General features: G+C 41.2%; 1 protein-coding gene across 2 annotated transcripts in view; it reads left to right on the top strand.

The window, feature by feature from the left end:
* The first annotated feature begins 10,303 nt into the window (after positions 1-10,303).
* GCLC (glutamate-cysteine ligase catalytic subunit) overlaps positions 10,304-23,575 on the top strand; it is a 48,650-nt gene continuing 35,378 nt past the window's right edge. For both annotated transcript variants that reach the window (XM_054569491.1, XM_054569490.1), the window contains exon 1: positions 10,304-10,874. In XM_054569491.1, the coding sequence (XP_054425466.1) occupies positions 10,725-10,874 (150 nt within the window). In that variant the 5' untranslated portion in view covers positions 10,304-10,724. The remainder of the gene's footprint in view (positions 10,875-23,575) is intronic.

The raw sequence follows: 23,575 nt of genomic DNA, 5'->3' as shown, positions 1-23,575 counted from the left end.
ATCACCTTAGCTATATAATCATGGAAATGTATGTAGTGTCCAAACTTACAGTTTTTTGTAGCCCAGATCAACATTGATACTAATTTCATAGTTAATTTATTGACATATTTAATCCATGTTAATAAATATTAAAAGTCATCTGTAAAAGATTTCTTAGTTATTTGTTTTGCATAGGGAAAACAAAAAGATAGTGCCTGAATCTAACTTCAAGACAGTCTGACCTCCAAGGCCACATTCTCATATTCAAGATTTTAGCTTTCGCCTTGATTATTGCAATCCAATCATAACCCGGAAAACTTACTGACTTTCCCCACGACACTTGCCAGCAGCTACAGGTCTGTGCCCCTGACGTCACTGAGGGTCGTGATAACAGTGATTAGTTCCCTATATGTAAAAACGGTTCATGGTCTCTCACAAAAGCTGTATTTAGTTTTTCTGGACAGGAACAAGGGCTTTGCTGTGTACTTGAGAGATATCTCTGGACAGAGAATTCTCCTTCTTGTTTTTTTTAGTGAATGAAATTACTAAATGATACTAAGAAGGAGAGGTTTGTTTTACATCCACGGATTTACTTTAAGGATCATACTTATTGAAGGTTTTCCTTTAAAAAGAAATCGTCTCTTAAGGGACTTCTTATTAGGTCTCACAGTAAGTACTCTCATCCCACAAGCTTGTTCTTCACGTGACTGATGATTTAACCTCTGATCTGTCTTTCTTTCTTTCTCCATATCAACCTCTCTTAGCATGTGACATAGGTATTAATCTAAAATCCCAATATTATGAGCAAAGAAATCAAAGTGTATAGAGATAAAATTAGATATGTATATAAATTTAAAATATAATCAACTTTAAGAGTATGTTTTGTATAGTCTTTACCCAGTAAAGACAACTATTATATTTTGAAAGTCTCTACTGAATGAAATTGGACCATCGCTCATGGGGCAAGAAGGGTCCTGAATTTTAAGTCAAAAGTCCTGGGTCTAAGCGCAAGTTCAATCATTCAAATCATCTCTAGCGCAGTTTTTTCATCCCTAAAATGAAACTGTGTTAAAATTCTACAAGATTATATAATCCAGTGTGAAAAAAAGAGCATACAAAATAGGTCATATATATGAGGTCTGTCTGGAAAAAGTCCAGCCATTGTTAATGCAATGAGAATGGTTTGTGCGACATCGATGAAACCTGGCAGCCAAGGAGAGTGGACTGGAATGAAGTGTGAACAATGACAACATCACTGTACTAGTCGGTGAGGGTGGTAGATGCCATTGAGTGTGCATGTGTACTGTACTGTGTGGCCATCACATTCAAAATGACTGAGTGAGTAGACCAATGAATCTGCATCAAATTTTGTGTTAAGCTTGAATGTTCTTCTGCAGAAATTATTCAGATGTTCAGAAGTCCTTCCAGGATGATGCAATGAGTGTAACACAAATAAAAGTGTGGTGCAAATGCTTCAAAGATGATGGAGAATCTGTTGAAAGTGATCTACATTCTGGAGGGCCTGCAACAAGCAGAACACCTGAGAATGTTGAACATGTACAGGCTGCAGTCAACAAAGATTGGTGACCCAGGTGACTCAACCCTGCTACAACCCTGATTTGGTGCCCTGTGACTTCTGGCTTTTCCCAAAACTAAAATCACCTTTGAAAGGGAAGAAATTTCAGACAGTTGATGAGATTCAGGAAAATATGATGGGGCAGCTGATGGGATTGGGATAATTGTGTAAGGTCCCAAGGTGCCCACTTTGAAGGGGATGGAGGCATCATTGTCCTGTGTGCAAAGTTTCTTGTATCTTCTTCAATAACTGTCTCTATTTTGCATACTACATGGATGGATACTTTCTGGACAGACCTTGTATTAAAGTTTAGAAGGAGTGAGGTACAGAGAGAAAATTATGAAAGGCCATATTAAATTGGTAAAACATATGAAAGCTATCTACTATAAGATTATACATAAGAAATTGAAACTGTTAGAAAATTAAATAAAACTATTGGTATAAAACACAGACATAGTATAGGTATATGAAAAATGTTCATTCCCTCATCCCTTAATTCCCCTTTTTGTCAAAACCCTTATCAACATACAGGCCTATTCAAAATTTAGGTACGATTGTTTATATGGTTTTGTTTTCTTTTTAGCAATCTGAAGGAAGCAAAATGAACTTAGACTTTGGAGGCAAATAGACCTGGAATCAAATCCTAGTTCTGCTGTTTACTTGCCTTCTCTAAGTGTGGCTTTTGAGTGTTTCCTAATCTGTGAGCCTCAGCTTCCTCCTCTGCAGAATGGGGTACATACCTCATAATAGCCTTTCCCCACCTTTTTCATAATACTGCACTCCTTGAAAATGAGAATATTCTTACTGCCAAGCATGTTGCTGCCCACAGTGAGATGTAGCCAGACCAGAGGGCTCTGGTCACCAAGTCAGGTCTTGCTTTGCCATTGCGAAGGCTGTGGGAAAGGACATTTTTGAGGGAAAGGGCACTCCGTTATTATTCAAGGCATGTTAGTATCTGGGTGTGCTCTTTGGGAAGCTTTCCCTTATTTGGTTTGTGGAGATGAATAAATGTAAACCTTCCTGATTCTAACAGATGTTAAATGATTTCTTAGTTCCCCTTCCTTCCCTAGATTGAGGATAAACAAAGCAACTCGCTTAGCTTGTGCCCATTACCCTGGCTGAACTCCCCTCTGAAGGCTGAAGGTCAGGATGCGCCAGAGCAGAGATGCTCACACCAAGTGATATTTCATGGTGACTAACTGGTACAACTCACTGGCCCACCTCGCCATCTACGCACCTTGAAGCAAGGTTCTATCGCACCCCTGCCTGAGGCTGTGGCGGCAGCTGCTGACTAGCAAGTTGTTCTCTACTTTATCCAGGTTGCCATTGGGGAGGAAGAAAATAGAGGAGCCAGTGAGGGTTGGCCTGAGTGACACTTGCAGGAAAAAATGGGCAATAGTCACAAAACCTTGGAACTTAAAGTGGTAGAAAGGCAGCTTTTAGGGACCAGCAGAGAGCTTATAACCCTGCATTTTACAGGTGCTGGGCTTTTGAGTAAAGGGGAGTTTCTGAGGAGTGTCTTTTCCAGTAAAGTCTAAACTTTTACCATTGCAGCAACGGAAGCATCCAGGGCTGGAAGGTGTTTTCTGACCTTACTGATACTAGAGCATAGTAGTATTGCTCCTCCTGAAAGTCCTACCTTGCCTTGATTGATGCAAAAGAGCTCCTGTTTAATGAGTTCCCAATACGTGCCAGATGCTCTACATGTTATTTTCGGTTTTTACAACCACTCAGCAAAGTGTTACTTGCTTCCCCCACCCCTGCCCATTATACAGATGATAAAACTGAAGCAAAGTAGCTTGTCCAAGGTTATAGAGCTGCAAGTGGGCAGAGCTGGGATTCCAGCTCAGTTCTAACACTCATGCCAAGGTTTTTCCCATTACCCATATTCCCTCCCTGTCTAATAGTAATAGAGCTTCTAAGAGATCTAATGAATTTTCATTCTTTAAAATTGAATTTTTAAGAAATGTTCTTAAGGGGGACTAAACACTCTGCAGTTTAATATTAATATTGGTACAAAGTATATAACCAGTCTCACATGGACAGAAGACACTATGGAGAACAGACTGCTAAGTGGCTATGAGGAAAAAAGAAACAGGATAAAGAACGGGCCGTAACCCCTCCTATCATGGGCTCCATCAGCACACTAGGGAATAGTAGTATATTAGATAGCTGTAAATATTTCTGCTCATAACTACACATAAAGTGATACTAACATTGCATATATTCACTTCTTCTCAACTAATCATTTTGATGACCTTAGAAACTTGCAAACATTTAAGGAATGGCACTCAGGTAACACTAAGAATGAATCCTGATACACTTAGACCAAGGTGTCTCAACATTGGTACTGTTGACATTTTGATATACGTGATTCTTTGTGTGGGGCTGCCCTGTGCAGTGCAGGACGTGTTGTTTGCCTAGATGAGCTGATTTCCACCTCCCTGCTCCCACAGAGATACCTGCTACATTTTAGCCTAAGTACTAAAATAGGTGGCAGGGGGAATTGTGTGTGGAAAAATACAGTACCTTCGGGAAGTACAATTATGTTAATTTTTACCCCCCCCCCCCTTGAGGAACTGGTCTTATTGAAGCAAAATTGCTCAATATCCAGTATAATTGCCTTTCTGCATAGATGTAATCATGGTTAGCCACTTTTTCACATATCATTTGCCAATATGGGTTTCTATGTGCCAAACATTAATTATTTGGTGTTATCTAGAATTATTTGGTGTAATGTAGAATAAAATTTATATATTTTTGTGTGAACCAAGGTGAGTGAAATAGGAGGAAAAGGTGGTAACTAAAATTAAGAGTATTTAAAAGGGTAAATACTGCCTTAAAGACCTTACTCACCTTTTCACAATGGGTTTATTTTGACCATAATAATTATTCATGCCAGCCATTGTGAAATAGTTAATGCTACACATAACAAGCAAGGCTTTTTAGCTTTGCTCATAAGTACAATGTACCATAATTTAGAACTACAATAGCTAGAAAATTTGGAATAAAAACAACTGGTTAACATCAATAATCTCCAATTTCAGGGTGAAGGAAATTGATTTCCAGTAAGGGATTAGCCTATCGCTCATTCCTTTCCATTTTCCTGGATCATCGTCCCTCATACCAGTTGCTCAAACTGCCTTTCATGTTCCCCTCTCTTTCTTTAGCCCTCACTTCAAGCTAACTACCTGAAATCATAATCCAGCAAGATTTGCTTTAAACTACCAAAAGAAGATGAATATCCGAAACAGGATTAGCCATGTGATGATTCTGAAGATAGGTAACTGGTACCTTGCACTATGTTCTCTGTTTTCATGCTTGTTTGGAAAAGTCCATTATAAAAAGTTGTGTTTCTTTAGCCCTACTCAAGTGAAAAGATTGATGTTACTCACCCAGCTATCACCTTTCCCACCCCAACACACTGACCTTGGCATCCTTATTTTCTTCCCTAGCAGCTGACAGGAAAACAATGATCCTGTTACAAAACAAAGCTCACCATTTCACGTGTGTTCTGGATCCCATCAAGTTATGTCTCCTGAGACACCTTGCTCTAAATGCATCCTTTCTCACTTCCACATCTTTAATGTTACTGCCCCCAACCTCTGCTGACTCCTATCCATCTTTTCTATTCACTCAAGCTTCCCCATCGTAATAACTGCCTTCACTTAACTCAGCAGACCTTTTGTAACTCTACATAAAAATGAGCATATTTATATTTTCAAAAACCCATAGAGGCTAAAAGTTGGCTTTAAAAACCAAATTAGCTCTAGGTGGTGTGGCTCAGTGGATTGAACGCCAGCCTGTGAACCTAAAGGTCGCCAGTTTGATTCCCCAGTCAGGGCACATGCCTGGGTGTGGGCTAGGTCCCCATTTGGGGGTATGTGAGAAACAACTGATTAATGTTTCCCTCACACATCGAAGTTTCTTTTCCTCTTTCTCCCTCCTTTCCTCTCTCTCTCTTTAAATAAATGTTATTCATTTACTTTCTTAAAATAGCAGTGTGCATCTCAGAAGCGTATGTCACAATACAAATACAAAAATATTACACAATACAAAATGATTTGCACTTTTTTTTCGGCCAGTTTGGTAGGATTGACATCAGAGAATGTTTAGGTTGGAAGGGAATAATCATTTTGTTCTTGACTCTCATTTGAAGAGGTGAAGAGGGAGGGGTCCCTGAGGATAAACATTACTTTTCTTAAATTGACCCAGCAGGTTTCCCTATGAGGTAGGGTGAAGACTCCGGTGTCTTCTGGTTCCTGCCCTTCTATCATAAGCTCCTGGGGAACTTGTTCAGTATAATCAAATCAAATTCCAAGTATAACACAATTGTAGGGAGAAATCCTTTCAACATCTTTTGCCCTTTGGGCCATGTACACTGAAGTTAAGAAATAACTGCATTTATTGCTACCACTTAATTAAAATCAGAAGTAAGCCTTCAGCACCTCAGTGGCAGACCAGAAGTCTTTTGGGGAACAGGTGGGTCAGAGGAGAAGGAGGGCTCTGTGGAGGTGGTATCAATATTCAGGAAGAGTCCCATGGAAGGAGGCCCTGAGCGTCCCCCAGGCTGTGAGGTGTAGTAGAAAAGGCACAGTCTTTGAAATCACTCTGGGGTTCAAATACCTGCATAGCCACTACCTGTTATTTACAATTACAATAGTTCCTCCCTTATTCAGTGTTTTGATTTTCCTTGTACGGTTTCAGTTACCAGTGCTAACTGCAACCTGAAAATATTAAACGGAAAATGGCAGAAATAACTTATGTTTTAAGTTGTAGGTGCCATCCTAAGGAGTATGAAGATATCGCTCATTGTCTCCCTCCAGATGTGAATCATCCCTTTGTCTGGAGTATTCATTCACCCTATGTAGCCGTAGCCATTTAGTAGCCATCTCGGTTATCAGTTCAACTATCTCTCATGCTTACGTTTAAGTAAACTTTATTTAACTTAATAATGGCCACAAGGCAAAAGAGTAGTTTAAACGTTACTGTAAACATGTATGTATAGGAAAAAACCCACTAAACATAGGTACGGTACTCTCTGTGCTCTCAGGCATCCACTGCGCGTCTTGGAACTTATCCTCCACAGATAAGTGAGGACTACTGTACTGGATTCAACTGCTTCATCTATAAAACACGGCAACAACGAGGGCCATTCTTTGGATTCCAGATTGGAGCGCTTGGCATAAAGCAGGTGCTCCATAAACAGCAAGTTATTGAGACCACCAGACCATCCAGGGGGGGATGCTCAGGCCAAAAAGAGCAGTATTGTCTGGGGCGAGCGACAAGTGACTCCAACCTACACCTACAAGTTCTTCCCTCAGAGCCACCTATGAACACCCTCTCTGTTTTCCTCATTTAACCTCTGCTCAGCCAGCTCCACGCTCTCCGCAGAACCGCTGACTCAAGGGAAATTGGGAACTGCGTGCCAACAGGGAAATGATGTTATTTTGCCTTGCCATGTGTACCGAAACGGACGAGTCTTAAATGGCTGCTGCAACACCAGCAGCAGCAGCAGCCCAAGACAGGCTTGACCAACTGCGACTGTGTCCAGGAGGAGCCCCCTGGGGCTGACCTCTAGCACGGCGCCCGTACAAAGTGCTGAGTCACGGGGAGGCGGCGCCGCGCTGCGCCGGGAGGCGGGCCCGGTGCAGTCACATGGCAGGGGCTGTACCACAACAAATGCGCGGCGTGCCGCGGGCGCCGCTTCCTCGCGCGACGGAGGAGCTCTCTGAGCATGCTCAGCTCGGCTGCGCGGTTGCGCGGAGTACCCAGCCGGTGCGGTCCTCGAACCGGGTTTTCCCAGCGGCTGCTTTGGGTGCTAGGAGCGCTGGAGGCATTCTCTGAACCGCCGCTGTCAGGGCGTGGTTCCGACCCGAGGAGTCTTGGGTTTTTTCATCGGAAGAAATGACCGAGAAGCTGCTTTTGGGCAAGGCCTGGTTAAGAGCTGATTCCGCAAGATATGCGTTTTTCTCTTTAATGATCATCAAAGCCCTAAACCATCAGTCCTTGGCTGTCTACTGAAAACTCACTCCCAGAAACCCAGTTCTGGTTGCAATATACAGAATGAAATTGAGAAGTAAACCTAAAAATGCAAAGGACTGTCAAATAGAGGGAAATGACTGTTAAATATAACTTTCGTTGATCTGTAGTAGGTTTCTTTTCCCCCTGTAACAGTTATTGGCAAAGGCATTGTGGAGGTCATGGTTTAAAGTTGACATAATTGCCAGATGGTGCTACCACTCTCTAGCCAATTTGGGATTGTCCAGAGCGCAGGAGTTCCCTCTCGGGATGCCGGTTTGGAATTTGGGGGCAGGATGGGAGAAGCACCCTTTTGTGAGTATCAACCGTATCAACCGGAGTCTGAGACTTGAGTGATTCAAATTATAGCATTAACTCACTACATTCGGTATCACGTAGAGCTTTAGCTAGACTAGAACTTTGTCTCTTCCTGACCCTCTCTCCCGGCACCCCCGCCCCGTTTGTTTCCTTATTAAAGCGAAACTGATACTTTCCCAAGAGACCAGCTTCACAGTATTGTGAGGAAATGAAGCAGGTGTAGGGGGAAAGTGTGTGTTTTGCAAAGTGTAAATGTCTACACCTGCACTGTTCTAATTAAGTGGAATGCAAGCCACATATGTCATCTAAAATTTCCCATTAGCCACCTTTAAATGCTAAAAAAAGTGAATAAATTTAAGTAATATATTGTATCTTAACGTTTAAAATACTAGTATAACAACATAATATGAAATTATTACGGAGATATTTATATTTTTTGTACTAAATATTTTCATTGGAAATACTTGATATGTGCTTAGATTTCATAAGATTAACAGATGAAAAAATGGATTCACATTTCCAATCTTCCAAATTTACTTAAAAGTTTTCCAGCAACTAAATGGGATACCAATTTTGAAATTTATATTTGTTGATTTAAATAAAATTAAAATATAGTTTCTCAAATTAGCCACGTTTCAAACACTCTGCAGCCACAGGTGTTGGATGGCTATTGTGTTGAACAATGCAGGTCTATGCAAATATGTGGTGAGATTATGAGAATAACAAAATGATCCTTTGGATGATTCACCTGTATTTGAAACAACGATCAACACTGTCCTTTCCCCAGCCCTCACACTTACCTGCCTTCCATAGGAAGCAAACATTTATGCAAAGAACTTTTTTAGAATTAAAGACACAAAGGCATAAATCATCTCTATCCCAGGGGAAGTCACTCTCTAGTGTGGAGATATTTTTTAAATGATTCTATCATAATACAGAAATAGAGGTATGTACAAATGCAACCAAAATACAGGGAGGAGTAACTGCAACTCAAAGGATGAACAGGAATGGGCCCCGTGGAGAATTCCAAGCAGAAACAAACAAGAGAAAGCCAGGACCGCAGAGGTCTGGAGAGGTTGGTGGAGGGAGTACAAGGAAGAGTAGGGGCACTAATTGAGGATGTTGAGTCAGCTGTGGACAAATTACTTCGAGGCTTGGTTTTTACCCTGGCTCTGTGCTGGGGAGTGAAACTTCAACCACCACACTCAATCCCCCATACGTATGTACACACATCCTGCTGTGGAAATTACAGCCAGACCTTGGGAATCCATGTCCCCAGGCCCTGAGATAGGCACATCCAATAGGAGGGGTGTGGAAGAAGAGATTCCTACTATCATATATCCATTCAGCAGTTCATAAGTGCTTACTAAATTTTAACTTTGTAGTGTGAAGGAAGTGGGCACAATAAGTACACATTTTCTGGCCTCATACATGTATGCTCAAATTTCTGTCATTTTCCCCCTGACCTGTTGTTATGTCATCGCCCTGTCAACACTTATCTATTGAACAATTACTTTGGGGCAAGGTGCCTCATATCTTCCCTTTCCTGCCAGGATAGGACCAACCCCAGCTGTTTCTTACATCTTCTACGCCCATGCTTAAGCTCACATGAACATCATTTTAATTACTTAACATGTCTCCTAGGCTTGGACCAAGTATATACTTTTGGAAGTGTTTCCTTCAAATGATACATTTGGAGATATTAACAAAGCGCCTTTTGTGGCAATCAATCATGTCTGTGTCATCCAAAAAAATGTCAGTCATCAAATAGAGAATACACAAATGCTTGTAATTTATACATATGTCTAAAAACTTGTAGACAAACTGACTCCTCTTAATAAATAGGTTATTTATTGACCGTTAACTCTATGCACCTCTTCACTGTGCGCACTTTTACAACATACATAAAAGATAGAATATAATTTTGTACAGGTATGGAAATAACATGTCTAATGTCTCACCGTCAGTAAATGTTGGAGACTAGAATTGAACAAGTTTCATCTGATTCCCAAGTATTTTTTCTTGCCCTAATACCCTGCTGTTCTCACCCTGCTTTTGTAAGTGTGAAGACCCTCTAACCCAAAAATTAATCTGGTGTGTTCTTCATTAATTCAAGTAATCAACTTTTTTCCCCAAACCAGAGTTGCTCTCTTTAGATAAAACGGTTTTTTACATATCGCGTCTACTTACAGCGAGGCCGACCCCGCACGCCCCACCCTCTTGGAGCTCCTTCCCTTTGACTCCTCCCCAAGCACTTCCGCACACACCTCCCCTGCAGCCCCCTTTGGTCTCTTCTGGAGCTCAACCACGCCTTCTCTCCGGCACCGCTCCCTTTCCCCGCCCCCCGCCTTCTCCACCCCAGGGTCCGTAGTTTATAAGATCCGGAGCGTCGGATCACGCTCTGGAAGGGCGAGCGAACGGATAGGAGGACTGGGCATGCTCCGCGGCGGCGCAGGTTTCGGTCACAAGTAGGAAGAAACCAGTGCACGACACCGGCAAAGAGAAGCGGCACCGCGGCTGTGAGGTCCGTCATCGCCTCCTCGGAGCAGGAGCTGGGCGGGAGCTGGAGCAGGCGAGGGCCGAGGCTGCCGGGCCGACAGCCACACACCCTGACCCTCCCACCTTCTGCCTCTGAGCCCGCGAGGTGCGCCGGACTCCTGGGTCGGTCACCTGGGCGGTAAGGACCCCGCGTCGAGCCAGACCGGACCCTCCCGCTACCGACCGCGGCCCGAGGGCGCGCCTCCGGCGGACTGCTGAGTGTCCGGCTCGCGCCCCGCGCCCGGAGCGTGCGGCCGCCGTCAGCCTCGAGGAGAAGGAGGAGGGGGCGGCCATGGGGCTGCTGTCCCAAGGCTCGCCGCTGAGCTGGGAGGAGACCAAGCGCCACGCCGACCACGTGCGGCGGCACGGGATTCTCCAGTTCCTGCACATCTATCATGCCGTCAAGGACCGGCACAAGGACGTGCTCAAATGGGGCGATGAGGTGAGCGCCCGCGACCCCGTCTCCTTGGGACACCCCTGTCAGGCCGCCCTACGCCGCCTTTGTTCGGCAAGGCCCTACCTGCGACGCTAGTCCCGGCTCCTGGGCACCACGGCTGTCCGCGTCCTGCGCTGCGCCCCGAGGGTCTTCGGGCGCCTCCTCGCCCGGCGCGCCGTCTCCCGCTGGGCGTCCAAGATTGTCTGGGGCGTGGGGGCCTGGCTCTGAGCCTTCTAGCCAGACTTCTCTCTCCCATTCATTCAGGGCACCTGGAGGGCGCAACCAAGAAAAAGTGTGACATTTGGTGCTTGAGGGATTTTACAATCTCATATCTGCTGTCCGCCTTTCTCTATCCATCGTCCCATCTCGAAATGTGCTTTTGATAGTAATATGAAGGAAAAGTTGTCTTAGCGACGGAAACTTGTCCGTCGCTTAGGAATTAGATCTAAAGGATGTTCCCGTCTGCCCCCCACTGCCCCTCATTGCAGTTACCTTTTAAACGCCCAACTCTGCTTCAGTCCGCTTCCCCAAACACTCACACGCTTAATAGGGATAAATTGAAACAGAATCTGCGAATCGGTTTTCCTGAAGGGGAGGAATCTTTCTGGCCCTATTTAATTCTATCTGGGAACTCTTAGCGCTTCATAATTGGGATTTATTAGTACCTTTCTATGGCCTAAATCTAGCATCTAGACTTGACGAGTCAGTGCTTCATCAACGTCTGTTCTACCTAGAGGTGAAATGTGTTTGGATTCGCAGTATGTTGAACCATTGTTTAATTGGAGTGATCTGGAGAACACCTCCTGTTAAATTATTTTCTGCCAAAGCATTTTGTGCCTTCTCTTCCCATTTTAAAAAATCACATGTATATACAGTTCAGGTAAATGAGCTTTTGGAAAGTCTGTTTACATTTTGTTTTTATTTGTTTTTCTAGCGTTGGTCAGGTGTTAATAATGATTTATCTTCTAATCATTGTTAGTACCCTTCACCGAAGTGTGAAGGTGCTGCTTCACCAGTACAGAATCTCTGCAAAAAGTTTTTCTGTTTTCCAAGATTGGAACATAATTCTGCCTCTACAGTGGAAGGAATTGTGCTGTTTCAAGTTAGAAAAAATATAATGACCAGTAATTCACATTTCTACTGTTAAGTGGTGGTGTACAGTATGTGGTGGTAATTGTTCAGTTTTAGTCAAAAGTTCATTGTTTCTTTACAGCATCTGACATTTTATATATTCATTTGTGTATTGTGGGTATATCATGATCTGTCCTCTATCCCCCTAGGTTTTGTTTTCCTCTCCCACACCTCCGTTTGCTTTTTTCCCCTGCTAATAAACCAGTGTCCTTTGGAGTCGGGAGTTTACTGTTTAGTAGAAACAATGAGGTAGAAAAGTTATCTTAGATTTAAAAAAATAACCTGCTACTTATTTATTAAGTTCTGGTTCAATCATGCCTGGGTAGAATATAGGATTTTCAGGAGGAATAAAATTTCTGTTTTTGTGTGTTGACAGACCAGTTGGAAACAGGCAGCCTGACACAAGAGGTAGAATTGAGATACTGAAGAATGCCCAGGTGGTGAAGGAAAAAGAAAACAAACCAAAAAACAACCCCACTTTACTTCCTACCCCTGAAATGGCGTTTTTAGTGAAGCCTTAGTCTCTGCACCGACCCCCCCCCCGCCCCCCCGCCCCCCCGCCCCGCACCCACACCTGCACCCGCACCCAAAGTTGGTTCTCTCTGCCATCCTTTAGCAGTAGTGTGGTACTAATTCTCCATTGTAGTATCTCTGTTTCTACATCTTTTGGGGCAGACACGGGGTGTAACATTTCCTGTGGGAGAGGAGGGTCTCATACCTAAGTATTGGTTGATGCTTCTGTTTTTCTAGCATCATGTCAAAGTAATCACTGTTTTATGTTACAGGGCATTATTTTTCAAACTACATTATGCTCCATTAATGAGTGGGTTGAGAAATACATTTAAAAGATTTTTAGAAGTCTAAAGTTCATTGTTTCTTTACACTGACATTTCATATAAATATTTGTGTGTTGTGTGTATTTATGATCTAGCTTCTCTGTCTCCTAAATTTTTTTCTATCTAGGCTTTTTATAAAAATGGAGTAGGATGAAGAATATTGATTTATCATACATACAAAGACTATCATGTCACACTTTTGCGTTAGAGGTGCTGTGGATTGGGGTCACGTGTAAATTATTTCTTACCATGGTTGCAGTTAAAAGTTTGAAAGCCAGAGTCTCAGGTTTATTGTGGAAAGCTTCCATGATGAGATGAACCTTTGAAAAAAGCAGTAGTTATAAGTACTCCAGTGTTTGCACTAATCCTTACACATAGTAGTAATTGGCTGTTACATCTGTTGAATTGTGGTCTTTCAGGCAGGGGCAAACAGCAAGCCAGCTTTGTTTTTATGGAGAAGCCTTGGGCAATAACTGAGAAACAGGCTGGGCAGATAAGAGTAGAGAAGGGTGTGGTGGGTAATATGGCTCCTGAGATGAAGATTGGCCTTGGCAGACAGAAAGTGGTGTTTGGGACGCGATTATGTTGGACATTATTAGTGTGACACCAAAATAGTGCTCTTTAGGGGAAGTTTTGGTGTCCTTACAGGATCATGGGCTTGGATTAAAAAAAAAAAAAAGAAAGAAAGAAAGGAAAAAAAAAAGGGCTTTAAAACCGTGGAAGGAGAGCCTGCCGCTTTAGAAATGCTCGGCCCTAGTTTCTAGGACAGTATTTATCTGTTAGTATTTATTCAGCGAGAACCCTGGATCTGAAGTCCCACTCGTGTTATATTCCAAGGCCTGCCAAACTGCCTGTGCGATTCTGAGCCTTGGCTTCCTCATTTGGCGAGAGGGTGGACCCTCTTTCCCTTCTAGCTTTTACAGTTTGAGTAAGTACAGTTTGAATACATTTTTAAATAATGTACCTATTTCAAACTAGGATGTTCGTCTTTTAAATTCACCTGGAGATAATCTTCAGGCTGCTGAGGGAAGAGAGGGCTGTCATCAATTGCCATGGTAAAAATGGCTTGTATAATAAAGGTGTGTGTGTGCTGGCTCATTGGAACTCAGAAGGTGAGAGTGCCTTAGAAATAGGTAGATTCCTGGATCAGCTTAGAGATACGTGTTTCACCTTTAGTGTGACAGGTCCTAAGCCTTGCCAGCATTTATCATGCTGTTTCTGTGGGAAATAGAAGTTCTAACTCCTGGGTGTCAGGAACTCATCTGTTCTTTTTGCCCCGGGATGGGGGATGTGGTAAAGGGGAGAAGATGAAATATTCCTGGGTGCTCAGCATTATATGTATGTCAAAAGGAAGCAGTTCTCTCCTCACAGCTCACACACTTTTGAGTTACAGATTTTGTTTATAACTTGGAGTCTGCACATCAAAAGACAAACCTAGGAAATCCATGCTGCACATGTGGCAATAAATACAACTCTTGAATTTTTCTTAATAACCACTCTACTGTTAGCTGCGTGCCAGGCCTTTTCAGCTATTTAGTGGCAGAGGCATTATCAGAATTGAAATCTGTCCGGCTCCGGGTCCATTTCTTAAACACATTATACCAGGTTTTGGATTATTTACAATGTATGAGATTTCATCAAATCTCCATTTACAGAGTTCAAACTGCAGGTTTCAGAAGTGCCAGAACACAACATTTAAAAGCAAACATAATTTTTCTAATTTTTTTTAACACAGTGTAATGTGGCTGTTAAAGACAAGAAGGGAAATTGTCCTCTAGCAGAAACTTTGAGAGGAAAATATAATGTGTTTAAAATTTATGGGTGTATTCTTAACATGCATAAAACTAATAAAACTGGGGTGGGATTTAGGGGCTGGAATACCTTCCATTGATTTTTGAGCTCCATATTTGCCTGTGTAGGTTAAGAGTGCTTAAGTGACTCTTTCAAAAATGCATAACTTGTCAATGATTAAGGTTATGATCCTAATAACAAAAAATGCATAGTCCTAAGCTATAAATCTAGAATAGGCAAAGGCATAGTCATTTTAGTCTAATGGAAGGTTTTGTGAAGCTTTGGACCAATTACTTAATCTCTCTTAACCTTATTTTTGTCATCTATAAAATGGGGACATTAATAATACCTTCCGTATAGGGTTAAAATTAAATGAAATAATGTTGATGAAATAGTTCACAAACTATTCATAAATAGCAGCTTAAAATGTTTACTTGAAAAAATTTTAATATCTGGTATATCTCATTTAAATAGAATGGTCATTGGGGAATGAGGAATTCCATGTATGTGGGGTTTTTAAACTAACAAATTTGCCTGCTTAGATATAATTATTAACCATTAGTTTAGTAATTTTTGATGGTGTTTCTATATTGCATTTCAAAATCTAAATTATATTTTAAAAAATGCATTATTGGACATTTACTTTTTAGAATAAGATATTGAGCACAAGGTAATTATTTCTTGATAGTCATTATGGAGAGTTTGGGTTTGTGGGACATAAAACAAAGTTGTTGCATCTTTCTCTTTCTCAGCTGTCACTGTGGCTGTTGGTTTAATAGCATTTATTGACATGCGCCTAAAGCACAGTGGTGAAATGAAGGAAAAGAGTGAAACATGATTGGGGCCTTCTGGTGATTTTATGCCCCCCACCCCCCATTATTGCCATTTGTACGAAGAGTTTCATTTTTTTTATGGTTAGGGAACCAGATAACTGACCCTATGTTTACATTAGGTATTTGAGTCCGAGAATTGAAAGCTTAACTGAGCTTGACAGGGTAAGTTTCAGAATTTTGCTCTTCAACTTGTGTTAGTTTTGCATGGGCTTGCTTTTTAAACCAGTTTCATTGAATTATGATTTACATACAATAATATGCACCCATTTTGAATGTATAGTTCAGTGGCTTCTAACAAGTGTATATAACCAGATGTCTGCCAACACGGTCAAAATTAAAAATATAAAATATTTGTATATAGAACACTTCCATCACCCTCGAAACTCCCGTGTTCCTTTGCAGATGTTTGTGGGAGAGAGAGGGACAAAGAGAAACACAGTACTTCAGGCGATTCCGGTTCTTCAGACACCACCTATGGGAAGCTGCCCTAAGAATGTGTGGCTCTTAATTAGATGAAAAGAAGGGATGGCCTTCCAGGCAAAAAACAATGTAATAAAGGAAGAAAGGTGAGGAATAATATTGGTATGTAAGGGTTACGCATACTTAGATACTGCAAGTGCTGTGAAATAGGTATGATCAGTTTGTAGAGGTCTTTGTATAGTTCTGGATAAGTAGCAGTTTTGCTGTATTTTAAAAGCATGAGGAAAATAGAATGGAAGAAAAGGTCTGTACACCTGGCTCCTCTAGAAAAATATTTCTGAGCTTCTGAACTATTTACTATATCCCTACCATATCACTGTTGAGTACCTCTGTGAAGGAGAATGTCTAGAATATCACTTCTAATACCACTTACAGTAATGTCTAGAATGGTATTAGCAAATGTAATTGCTAGTATTCTGTGTGTAGCTTCATTTTGAGGTATAAATTTAGGTTAAGTTCATTAAGACTCTGCATCTTGATAAAAGGTGTCAGAATATTAATTGAACCTTTAACTTCAAAATTTGTGTTTCTGAACATTTTTAGATACTCAAGTCATTTGACTGTATTGTTACATTTAGAAAACTGTATATGGGGTGTTACTGATGTTGCTGGTATTATTGGACGTATCATCCTAATCACCTTGCTAATTAATAATGTCTGTGTATATGCTCAATGATATAACTAAGGTTTTTTTTGAGGGGGGGGGAGCGAGAGAAACATTGATTTGTTGTTCCACTAATTGATGTATTCATTTGTTGCTTCCTGTATGTGCCTTGGAGAGACCAAACCCACAACCATGGGGTATGGGGAGGACCCTAACCAAGTGAGCTACCTGGCCGGAGGCCAAGTTTTTGGTTTCTTTTGTATTTTTAAACATTGTAACAGCTTTATTTAGATATAATTGACTTAAACTGCACATATATAAAATGTACAGTTTGATAAGTTTTGATATATGTATCCACCTGTGAAACCATCACCACAATTCAAATGGTGAACATAATCATCATCTCCAAAAATATTCTTGTGACCTTTGTAATTTCCCCTTTTCCTCCCCATCTCCCCTGGGGATTTTCTTTGTTTCACCATAGCTCACTGTTTGAATTGTATCCAATTTTTAGGTATTACAAACAAAACATTCATGAATATAAACATACAAGTTTTTGTATGGACTTATGCTTTCAGTCTTATTATCTAGGAGTGATGTGTTTTATCTTAAAACTACCGAATGTTTCCAAAGTGATTGCACTGCATTTTACATTTCCACCTGCAGCGTGTATTAGTTCCAGTTTATCTGAATTCTTGCCAATGCTTGGTGTATTCTATCTAATTAATTTTAGCCATTCTAAAAGGTGTGTGGGGGTATTCATTGCATTTTTTATTGTATTTCCCTAAAGAGCAGTCATGCTGAGTATCTTTTAATGTACTTATATGCCAAAAAAAAGATGTGTACATCTTTTTTGTGAAGTGTGTTAAAATCATTTGTTTGAGTTGTTTTCTTTTTAGTGAGTTTTGGGAATTCTTTATATATGCTGGATATGAGTAGTATCAGATGTGTGCTTTTGCATCTGTGTTCACCTAGTCCATCTTCATTCTCTGAAACTGTGTGTTTGGAAGGACAGATATTGTTCATATTGGTGAAGCCCAGTTTTTTCATTTGTTCTGTTATGGATCACGCTTCTGGTGTGGCATCTAAGAAATCTTTCTTAACTCCCAAGCCACAAAGGTTTTCTACTGTGTTTTCTTCTAGAAGTTTTATAATCTTAGATTTTTACAATCAGGTCTGTGATCCATTTTGAGTTAATTTTTGTATATGGTGCAAGGTATAGGTTTTTTCTTTTTGTTTTTGGCACTGTTCGATTGATCTATTTATCTTTATGGCGAAAAACACACTTCTTATTGCTGTAGCTGTATAGTAAGTTGTGAGATCAGGTAGTGTTAGCTTTACAACTTTGTCTTTCTGAAATTGTTTTGGCTCTTCTGGTTCCTTGAATTTCCACATGAATTATTTCTATCAAAAACAAACCCTGCTGGGATTTCAACTGGGACTGCATTGAATCTATGGGTCAATTTGGGGAGAATTGACATCTTAACGATAATGAGTCTTCTGAGCCATGAACAAATACACCTCTTGACTATTTTTGGTTTCTTAAATTTCTTTCTTCAGTGTGTTGTAGTTTTCATTGTACAAGTCTTTCACATCTTTGTCAGATTTATCACTGTTTCATATTTTTTATTCAATTGTAAATATTATGTTTAATTTTTGATTGTTCATTGTTAACATAGAGGAGGACAAAAGAGTATTTACAACTTTGACTAGTGTGGCTTGGTTAGGCATCATCCTGCAAAGAAAAAGGTTGCCGGTTTGATTCCTGGTCAGGGCACAGGCTTGGGTTGCAAGTTGGTCCCCCGTTGGGAAATGTGTGAGAGGCAACCTGATTCAAGTTTCTCTCTTTCTCTTCCTCCCTTCTTCCTAAAAATAAATAAATAGATAAAATCTTTTTTTAGGTAGGTTTACAATTGTGAATATGTGAAAACAGGTTATTCTTATGTTTGTTGTTTATATTATTGTATTTTCCATACAAACAACTGTAAACCTACTTTTGCCCTACTCTGTGTTTTGAAATAAAATTGATTTCTGTATATTTATTTTAAATCCTGCAACTTTACTAAACTCACTTTTGAACATGTGGAATACAGTTCTAATCACCGTTTTATTTTTTTTTAATAAAGATTTTATTTATTTATTTTTTAGAGAGAGGGGAAGGGAAGGAGAGGAAGAGAAACATCAGTGGGTTGCCTCTTGCATGCCCCTGACTGGGGATCTGGCCCATGACCCAGACCTGTACTCTGGTGATTGAACCAGTGACCTGCTTTGCAGGATGGCGCCCAATCCACTGAGCCATAACAGTCAGGGCTCTAATCACTGTTTTAATATCTTTTGTCATTCTTAAAAATATCATTTTTTTACATTTATTTTTAGAGAGAGGGCAAGGGAGGGAGAGAGGGAAAGAAACATTAATGCGTGGTTGCCTCTCACATGCCCCCTACAGGGGACCTGATCCACAACCCAGGCATGTGCCCTGACTGGCAATTAAACTGGCGACCATTTGGTTCTTAGGCCTGCACTTAGTCCACTGAGCCACACCAGCCAGGGCTAATATCTTTGTCATGTAAGATCAGGTTCAATTGATTTTTCTTTTTTCCATCCTCATTTTGAATGTTTTCCTCCTCTTCTGCATGTCTGGTAATCTTTGATTGGATGCTAGACATTATGAATTTTTTATTTTTGGGTACTTGATATTTGTGTATTCCTAAAAGTATTCTTAAGTATTCAGAAGTATTCTTTGTTCTGGAATGTAGTTATTTGGAAATAGTTTAATCCTTTCAGGTCTTTCTTTTACAATTTATTAGGCAGATCCAGAGAAATCTCAGTTTAGGGCTAGTATTCCCCTCTACTGAGACAACATCTTCATGAGTACTTTCCCCAATGGCCCTAAATTAGGCGTTATTCTGTTATGATTTATGGGAACACACCCTGTTGCAGCTTTGAGTACTTGCCTCACATGCATGGGTTGATTTACTACTGAATCCTTAAGGGGCACCCTTTGCAGCTCTCTCGGGTTCTGCATGCAGCTCTCTTCTCTTTGGTACTTACTTGGTCCTGTGAACTCTAATTGACTTGGTTTCCTTGGACCTTCAGCTGCATGTCTTCAATTCAGGGAATCTTCCATGCTCTGGTCCACCTCTCTGCCGTAATCTAGAGCCTCTCTTCAGTCATAAGTTGGGGCAATTGTAGGGCTAACTTAATTCATCTTCCCCCACCCCCGGTATCTCAGGGATCTCTGCCCTTGGTTATCTGATGTCCAGTGTCTTGGAAAAAACTATTCTTTTATAGTCTCATTCATATTCTTCCCCCCCACACCTCTGTTCTAGGCGGGAGGGTAAAATTGGTTGCTGTTACACCATTTTGATCAGAAGTGGAAGTCCTGTTCTTCAGCTCTGCTCTCCTTTGTAAACTTTGCTCAAAGTTTGGCTACCCTTTGTGGTTGATATCTCCAGCAACCAAGATGTGGACAGATTTTTAAAGTCAGGGTTTTCTTACCTCTTATGATACAATGTTCAGCAACACTTGGTATTGTTGTTATCATCCTATTGGCCAGGTAATTGGTGAAAACACAATTTTTTTGAAAGTTTGCATGCATTTTCTGAATGGACTTTAATTTCAAGATAGGAGTCCAAGCCCCAAGTCTTCCCTCAAATGGTTGTGTGTCTTAGATATGGAACTTAAATTTTTTGGACTACAATTTCCTCATCTGTAATACAGATTTAAAAAATCCTGCCATTTGCTGCTGATAAACTAACTGAATCATAAAACCATAGATAACTAGATTTCTAGAAACTTTTTTCTTTAACTTTCTCATTTTCTGGTTGAGCCTCACAGCTTTTTTATAAAAAGCAAGATGGTATTACAAAACGTTTCCTTCAGAAAAACTAAGACTTAACCTTTACTTATATGTGGTAAAACACTAAAGCCCTTGTTTCCATGGTGGATGACTTTTAAATGAAAAAGTGCTTATTGAATACCTCCTACGTGTGGAGGACTTCCTATGCTAGGTCATGGGGTTGAAGAGAGAAACCAAGAAAAGAGAGCAGCTCTCTACCCTTGAAGAACTCCAGTGGTTGGTGGGGTGGGTTTGCGCTATACATGGAGATCCTGGGAGTCTTACAGATGGGGGTCCTTCAGGTAGGCTCTCAAAGGACATGTGCAAATGTGAGTTTATGAAGGTGCCTAAAGTTGAGGGAGTTACTGCTATAACATAAGACCAAGGCAGGGAATAGGGAATGGCTGGAAGTTTGGGTTAGAAAAGTGGATTGGGCTCAGGCTGTTGAAGATCCTTTATAAATGAGTTTGGAAGGGTCACTAGAGATAAGGAGCCCACACTGCATAGGACATCTCTGCGGGGTGGGGGTGGGGAGAAAGAGAAAAGAGAGTCCAGCCTGAGGCTCTAGAAACAGAGTTGTGCCTAGTTAGAAATATTAAAGAGCCACTTGAAGGGGGAGCTGAGTACCTGGCACCTGGTTATGTTTCTCATCCAGGTCCTAGCTTATATGATCAAGTGAGTAAGAATTCCTGTGGAGATACTTTCTCAGGGAACTAGTTTGGGTAGTCTTGTTTGGAACCTTTAACTTAAGGAGCCCAATGCTGCTTCTACCAGGTGGATAGTGGGGAAACAGCTGAAGCAACATCTGAGCTGGTTGTGTGTGCGCCTGCGCAGCTACAACCTAAAGATGGAGAGCAAGGTAACCCAGAAGAGAGGAAGCATTGCTGGTGATCGGATCCCTGATGAATACATAGGTAAGGGACAGGGACTTGGTGTGGGGTCCTGACAGGCACGGTAGGACTGTTGTGTGTGGAAGGATGGGAACTGGAGTAAAGTTGTTGGATTTCCCAGTTAGGTGAAATGGAGGCTTTGGCAACAACCTATTTCAAACATGTTAGCAACTTGGGAAAAGAGCAAAAATTGGTTTCAGGCCAAAATTAATGGCACAAAGCCCGTGAATGTTTTCACAGCTTGTAGAATCCTTGAAATCATGATTATAATTTTCAGAAAGAAACAGGATTGAACTAAGAAAGCATATGAGCTTGGGCCACTTAAGTAGTATCTCTGGCTGCTAAGTTATCTCTGTTGTATATTGAAACTGTAATAGATTGAGTATGTTAGGGGGAGGACTCTGAATCTCCACTTAAAGGTTGGCTTTCTCAGACATTGTTTAAGAAGATGGGGAAACATGATAAGCCTCAGACTTTGAGCCAGAAGAGCTCATTTTGGATGCATCTTTATAAGTATCTGGAAAACTTGATCTAGATCACTGTATCCTTGGAGAGTTCATATAGCAAAGGTTCCACTCTGTTGGACACTTTTTGGAGAGCTTTCTGTATTCTTAGATACTTGCGTCTGTTATGGTCAGGATTTGGTAGTTAAACTTATTTCCACAACAAGATTACAAAAGAACCCCCAAACCAGATGTTCCTGATTACGTAAGTATTCACAAAGATCCACTGTCTTCTTTGTCTCCCTTCCCCCAGCTCCTTTGTCAGTCCTTTGGAGTCACTTAACTTCTTTTTAAACTGGATACTGATTTAGCAGCTCTAAAACAAAACCTGAAAGCAAGAGACATTCTATGACCCTTTCCCTGGAAGTTAGTAAGACTCAGCTGAGCTGTAACTCTGCCCCTTTTGGATCACCCACAGGGGTCATGGGCTGGGGTGCACAGAGCTTCACATATTTCACTGCTCTCGAAGTACCTGGGAAAGCTGGCTGGCACTTGGAAGGGATTGTAACAGTTGACCTTAAACACTAGAAAGTTAAGAGATTTTTTTTGTTTGTTTTTTTAAATCTCATTTGTAATGTATATACTCTTAAGAGAACTGTAAGCTTCAGATGAACCTAAGAGGGTATTTTGGGGTGCTTCCTTCATTTCTCTCTCTAAATATTTACACAAATCAGGTATCTGGAAGGTACGTTGTTCTCTAGCACAACGGTCCCCAACCTTTTTGGCGTCAGCAGCTAGTTTCGTGGAAGAAGGTAGTTTTTCCACAGGGGACAGGGAGGAGTGTGTGGGGGGTTGTTTCGTGATGATTCCAGCGCATTACATTCAAGCTCAACTCCTGCTGTGCAGCCCAGTGCCTAACAGGCCTGACCGGTGCCAGTCCAAGGCCCGGAGGCTGGGGACCCTTGATCTCGCACACTTTTCAACAGTCCTGCCTGTGCTAAGCATGGTAGTCTCTCCTCTGTGCCCCCAGGGCCACTTTGGTCAGGTGAAGCCGGCCATGTAGGGGTCATGATTTGCTGACTTTGTTACTCAAAGAGTAAGACCTAGGAAGTAAATGAAAGTCCTCTAAGTACAGAGTTCATGCACTTGACTCCTGGAAGTGTCTCAAGTCCTTACCCAGAGATCACTGGCTTCACACATAATTCCTGCAAGCTCTTGCATCTGTTTTCCCAGCTCAGGATGAACTATAAAAACATCATTTGAGGCAGAAGTGAGAAAGAAATTCACAGAGAGCAACGGTGGAAAGCAGATCTAGGTGCAGCCCCTGAGGGCCTCCCAGGGCCTTGCTCTGTTAGGACTCCAGTTAGAAATGAAGTTGCCAAAGAAGTCTGAAGCCTTAATAGAAAGTAAAGCTGTCTTTATTGTCTTCCTATTGATAGCAGAAGAGGATATAATCAGTTTTAGACAGATTTCTACTGATACACAGTTTTTTAAGAGATCATATGCTTAAAAGGGTGTATAAACTGTAAATAACAAGGAAATCTACTTGAATAAAATTACATTCCTGGCAATGCAGAGTAGGTAATGTATTTGAGAGTGAAATAAAAATTGATGCTTATATACTAAGAGGATTTCTTTAAGCGTTTAATTACAGAAACAGTAGTTTAGAGCCGGAATGGACTTTTTTCCCCCTTACTTTCCAGAGGATGAAACTAAGGCCCAAAGATGAGAACACATTCCAAATGTCTATAATTGTAATATTTGTGAAAATAGAGGGTAAGTTAAGATTGCTCTGGTCAGGGTAACCACCTTGCACAAGTCCAGGAGGCACTAGTATGGTTGGTGCCGCTTGAGGGTGGAG

Source organism: Pteronotus mesoamericanus, unplaced genomic scaffold (assembly GCF_021234165.1).
Source record: "Pteronotus mesoamericanus isolate MK-2021 breed Mesoamerican mustached bat unplaced genomic scaffold, CSHL_Meso_final contig_20, whole genome shotgun sequence".
In the NCBI taxonomy this organism is placed as follows: Eukaryota; Metazoa; Chordata; class Mammalia; order Chiroptera; family Mormoopidae; genus Pteronotus; species Pteronotus mesoamericanus.
This window is presented reverse-complemented; position numbering and strand designations above follow the sequence as displayed.